The sequence below is a fragment of the Chenopodium quinoa genome, unplaced genomic scaffold, assembly GCF_001683475.1.
Source record: "Chenopodium quinoa cultivar QQ74 unplaced genomic scaffold, ASM168347v1, whole genome shotgun sequence".
Lineage (NCBI taxonomy): Eukaryota > Viridiplantae > Streptophyta > Magnoliopsida > Caryophyllales > Amaranthaceae > Chenopodium > Chenopodium quinoa.
The window spans coordinates 83,946-90,232 of NW_018744066.1; the positions used below are offsets into that span (position 1 = coordinate 83,946).

General features: G+C 37.4%; 1 protein-coding gene across 1 annotated transcript; it reads right to left on the reverse strand.

Moving 5' to 3' along the window:
- Positions 1-1,219: 1,219 nt before the first annotated feature.
- Positions 1,220-3,883, reverse strand: LOC110690835. The gene has a single exon (XM_021867716.1). It carries the CDS (start codon positions 3,446-3,448, stop codon positions 1,505-1,507), a length of 1,944 nt encoding a protein of 647 aa, XP_021723408.1. The 5' UTR covers positions 3,449-3,883; the 3' UTR covers positions 1,220-1,504.
- Between the last annotated feature and the right edge of the window lie 2,404 nt (positions 3,884-6,287).

The following is a 6,287-nucleotide window of genomic DNA, read 5'->3' on the forward strand; positions in this document are numbered from 1 at the left end:
GGGAGATGAGGTAAGAGGGTGAGCCAACTCAGCTACCCTTTAGACCTAGAACAGCTATAGCACAGAAACTGCCATACAGACCACAAGTTAGCTGAATGTGGGAACAAGGTAACCTAATGACCTCATCACACAACTACATAAAAGGAGTTCTACATAAAGAGAAGTTTCCATGGAAGAGTTGTTAACTAAAACACTCAAACTGCTTCGTCACCTCAAACTCGATTAATCTTTGAAAGTCAGCATCTAACAGAAATTTGTTTTTTGTATACAGAGCTTTGAATGGCATGATCAGCCCCTTGTAGGCTTGTAACACTAACTAGTGCCTGTTCTGAGTTTCTTACGGTTCGACCAAAGTAGTACCCACCCTCCCTCCTTCCCCTAATATTTTATCAAGACTCCTTTCTTTCCTATCTTGCTTCAACATATTTTCTCTTCTTAAGAGCAATACCCTCCAACATTTCTCATGTTGATTGCTCTTCATATCAAATTATCAACCAGAAATAAACAGTGTACTTGAAGATGATTGAGAGATTGATCACAGAATCATACAGTATATCAACTTAGTCAAAAAAGTATATTCAATATGTAACCTTTCAGTTCGCGACACAAAATATAAATAAAAATCTAGGATGCGTAATTTTCACACGTACTTTATATCGACAGGAATAGCCTCATATGGAATTCGGTTATAGAAATAGTTGTTTACCAAGGATTTCAATTGTAGTATGATAGCCCATTATAAAGCTAAAGAAGCACAACTTATGAATTAGACAACCAAAGCAATAGTAAATGTAGCCTTCCAGAATTGGATATTACATGGAACTATGGAAGATACATCACAAAGCATGAAATTGACAAGATTGTAGTCGTGAACAACAAAAACCCAAAGTATGTCAAGGACAAATTTTAAAGTTGGGAAGTATCTACCATTCTGTGATCTCTACCTTTCATTATGACTTAAGAGCAACAGATTGTACATAACATTTCTTCACTAGCTCATTTACTTTCAAATGCCATATTTCATTTGTTGTCACATCTCACATGATCCTTGCCAACAATTTGATGTAGCAATGACATAAGTAAAGATACTTAGAAATCCTCAAAAATTAATTTAATGCCAGTTCAAACTATATCAAAAGAAAAAATCTTGAAGCTGATTTGCAACAGAATTGAAAATATAATCAACTCAGCTCTATTTCAACAGTTCAGAAAAAAAATATGTTTGGTAAATATAATGTACAATTTCACTCGCCAATGAATTCTATGATAAGTGCCATCAATAACAAAAGAAATAAATCGAAGGCAAAAAAGAATTATAACAAGAAAAGATCGCAGCCGCAAGAACAGACATGCCTTCCACACCAGATAAAATATACCAAATCAAAAGCTACATGCTCACTACTTCAGGCAAATGATACAAAACCTTATACAAGAATAACCATTCATAAAAAGAATCGAGAAGATACAATCTACAGGCAGTGAGAATGGTACCAGGTCAAAATGGTCAATTGCAGATGTAAGTCCCGCTTTCAACTTTGTGATCTACCACGTAAAAGTCTGTTGTAGCTTCAGAAGCAGGCCAAAGTGAAACACCAGAGAGCGTTTTAGCCCCTTTGACCGAAAACTTTACATGACATACAACGTCAATTTCTTCTTCAGTATCCTCTTCATTTATATCAACAGGCATCCGCGCCCTAAGCTTCCCAGGAGCACCCTTTAATGGGATCTCTTGTATATGCCATTTCAACTCCCTCTCATTCCTATTCAAGACAGCCTTAGGAGAGACGTTCAGTAGTGTAGGATCAACTGGCAGTTTGAGAATAAATGTAACATCTGTGAGTGGTGCCAGCAAATCAGGGTTCGAAATGTATTGAATCATGACAGAGAGTAAGGTCCCAACATGGCGTTTCACGAGCCTAACACGCAAAGGAATGGGGGTCATCTGGGGCATCAAACTGTACTTCAGAACAGGTAAAGGCTCTTCAGAGGCTGCCGTTCTTACATGAAACATCCCATTGCCAAGGCTGCTAACACGAGAGCTCTGCATAACAGTTCTTTTAACAGAAGTTGTACCATCAATCTTAAATGAGAACTCTGTTTCTTTATCACCCGTCATCTTTGGAGGCAATGTTCTCAAATAAATCACACCCATTAATCCCACTCTAGAAAGCAATGACTCCCTGAATTCCGCACTGATCTCCTCAACAATGAACATCTCAGGGCCCTTCATCTCTGACTTCTGCACCAAGAGATTTTCAAGAGGTGTGGCAGCTGCACCACTGGCAGCAACAGGAGCCCCATCAGGCCCTGTCTGTAACAACTCAAGTCCACCAAGACCCTCCCTCTTCGCAGCTTTAGTAGTGCCTACAAACTCTGACGCATCCAGCCCACCACCAAATGCATCACTAAACCCTTCAAACGTCTCTCGAAGTGATGCCTCCTCATTTCCAAACTCAATCCCACCATAATCCCCTTCAAACCCTTCCACAGCAATGTGGGTAGGCTGAGCAGCCTCAGCAGGAGGCAACGGAGTCACCTCCAGCCCCACCAATGCCTTAGTCATATCCGAAGCCACATCCTTATCCTTCTTAAAATCCCCAACCAACGACTCTGGCTTATTAATCGAATCACTAGCAGCAAACGGATCCTTCACCCCCTGTTCCTCCTCAATCTTCACCCCACCATCCTGCTCCCCTAACCCCGCTTGCCCCACAACAGAAATACTCGCCCCCACCTCATCCCCTGCCGTTAAAGTCTCACTAGGCAACTCAAACCTCATATTCGAAAACGACTCCACCCCCGCCTCATGCTCCACGGCCAAACTCTCCGCTACCCCAACCCAATTATCAGCCCCTCTAACCTTATTCTCAGTATCAACAGCAGAATGCACCATCTTAGCAATACTCTCACCGTGCATCGACGCTAACATCGCCGCCAACCTAATATTACTAACACCCCTCAAAACAATATCCAATGCCATATAAATCTCAGCATATTTCTTCCCTAATTTCTCTGGGGTCACATCAACCCCTCTACAAGCAGTAACAACAACACTAACAGCTTGATTAACAATACTAATACACTCAAAAACATTATTAGTAGTAGTACTATTATCATCATCATCATCAACAGTTGTAACACCCAGAACATAAATTGAATTCACCAAACGATAAACAACACGATATCGAGATTCAACCCCAACAATTACCTGACCACTGTAAGCAGCAAGTGGGTCATCGCCAACAATGGTGGGGTCGCCGGAAACGTCGTCGTTTTGGTGTTTAGAGGAGAGAGAAGCGGCAGCGGCTGCAGCGGAGGAGAAGACGAGACGGGTGTTTCGGAAGGCGGAAACGGCGACGAGAGCTCGAGCTGGGGGAAACCATTCTCGGGTTTGGAGGAGGATGTCGGGCCCATTGACGGGTTGGAGAGAGAGAGCTAAGCAGGACATTGAATATCTGGATCTAATCGATCAGAAAAATGGTGATTGAACTGGAATTTTGGGGTTGATCAATTGAATTTTGGGAGGAGAGAGAAATTGAATGAGAGTCGAAAGAGAGGTTTTGGGGGTTGATTTCGATCTGATCTATCGTTCTTTCTTTTTTCTTTTCCTGTGTTTATTTTTTTGTTTTTGTTTTGTTTTTTTTTTTGGAATTTTTTTAAAGAAAAAATTAACAAATGATTTAGGCTTGGTAATTATTGTTTGATTGATTAATTAACATACTTAGGTGTCAATTCGGATTATTGGGTTGGGTTAGATAGGATATATAATACGAGTCATAAGAAGAAATCTAGATTATGTTTCTTTTAGGTCGGGTCAATTTTTTACACTTGATCCTCGGCTAATATTAGTGATGATATTTGTTTTCTATTGCAAAAGAAATGTCATGTTCATATAAACTACTCCACAATGATTACCAAGCCTAAATCAATCCACATTAACAATTATTGTTAATTTGCTAAGGGCTTGTTTGACATCATTTTTTGTTTTCAGTTTTCTGTTTTTTTTAAACTAAAAACCAAATACATGAAACAAGAAAAAGGTGTTTTCACTTTTTTGTTGTCAGTTTTTAAAATTATCATGATTTTAATAAGTCTAAATAATTTTTGATTCATTATGTGACATATATAATTTACTTTTAAAAACCAAAAAACAGAAAACCAAACGGTTGAACGTATCACACTGATTTTTTATTATCTTAATAAGAAGTGTTACTTATAAATGTTAGTATGTCACAACATGGTACACATCTATACTTCTATATTTTAGTATTTAAAAACACAAACCACACATTACTTATATGCCACATGTCACCACAAATCACTCATATGCCACATACCACCTCCTTTATCAAAAAATAAAGTTTATGTCTTTATGCATTCTGTAACTTGCAAATTTAAGTAAGGAAATTAAGTGTTTCAACTACACCAAAACAAAGTCGTAGTCTTTTCATCTACTAAACTTAAAATAAAGTAATAGTAAAAAAAAAGTTGAGCTTATTAGTCCACATTATATAAACATATATATAAAGTACAATAAAATAATAATGTTGACTCATATAACACAAATAAGCAACACATTACAAGAAAAATATTTAAGTAATAACCCGTGCATGGAACGGGCCAGAAGGCTAGTTACTTTTGAATAGCCTACCAAGGGTGGACATCGTCCTTATTGTTGCAAATAAATAAAGTATGTGCTTTAAGTAGCCATTATTGCCACTTGTTACCTATTTGAGACGTTGAACACAAAGGAGAGATAAAGGAATATGTAGGGGTTTATGTGCTTCGAGTTGAAGAGTCTCTTAATGATTTTGTTGCTGCTTATAAATACTTTAATATGTTGTTTTGGAATTACATAAGATTACTAAGCGTGTAAACATGATATAAGTCGCCAAAGGGTGCAAATATATTGATAGTGTGAGGTGTTTGCTCATTCAGTTTAAGTCAAGGTGGCAATGTGTTTTGCCACAAGTTTGCAAAATTTGGTTGTTTTTAATGAAATAATACCTTTAAAATACCAGGTGTGCTTTCGGACAAGGGAGAGGAAAAGTGGAAGTGGAGGGGAGGGTTTGGTCTCGCAGGGGAAGGAGAAAATTGAAGGTAGGACAATGTTGCAAAGGTAGAGAAAATACATGGGAATTGGGATAAACTTGTAATATTTATCTGAAGGTAGATTTGGCAATAACATCACTTTGGTAAATTTGTCGAAAATTTCATCACATTCATAGTTAACTCCGTCACGACTTCAAACTCCTGTATCTCTCCTCTGTCACTTAAATTTCTGAAAACCACTAATGGAGACATGGTCAATTGCAATGGAAAAACGAAGTGACGACAAATCCCCCCATTGAGGTTAATCATGCCCTTCGTTTCTCCAATGTTCTTAGGGTTTAAGTTTATTTCGGTAGCAAAGTCGCAACCTTGGTGAATTTGGTGATTCATGAACTTTGTCAATAGTGAGGAAACCTCAAAGTCCTTCAATGGAGGAGGGACTTAACGACATTAAATTTTTAGTCTACTTTATTACAAACCGGCATCACAAAATGATAGGAAAATGTGTTTTTTATGAGTTCCACCATTCTCAACACCAATTTATGCAATTGCCATTAGATAAACACCCCCATGTTTATCCTCGAGATAAATCGAGGCACCCCTGATTGTATGGTGGAAGGTTAGGTTCAGAAAAAACAATGTTGGTAACCAAGTGTTGTGGTTGACGATGGGTAAGTATAGTACTTGCGTAGCAGTAGTACGAGAATTCTCAATTTGAATCATATCCTATCACTCCCATGTATGAAAAACTAAATAACACGATATATTTTTTTTTTTATAATTTTAAAAAGATTTATAAAGCTCAAACTTAATAGTCTTATATACATATATATGTGATTAAACTATATTCAACAAAACAAATCTGTTATATTATTAGAGTTACAGAAGACTCAACTTAATAGAGCCTGAGAATTCCTCGTACATACATCAAAAGAAATATTGATTTAAAACAAAAAATAGAGTTGTATCTGATTAATTACAGACTCGATCTTTTATTACATCAATCTATAATACCCTTTTGACCCATTTGGAAAAAAAAATAAAAAAAATTTGATCAAACAAAGTTTATTCTCATTTGATTTGTTTTGAACTTTGAAGGCAATTAAGGGAGTACACATGTAGTTGGGTTGGGTGGGGGGGTTGATGGGAAGAAAGCAGTCAGGGCAGTCACGTGAATACGTTAACAACAACAACAACGGTTAATAATCTGACTGATAGCTGATTATTCTGATTTA

Bases quoted from the DNA above. Each gene is read 5' to 3' on its own strand.
- LOC110690835 (XM_021867716.1), bottom strand. From the start codon at position 3,448: ATGTCCTGCTTAGCTCTCTCTCTCCAACCCGTCAATGGGCCCGACATC.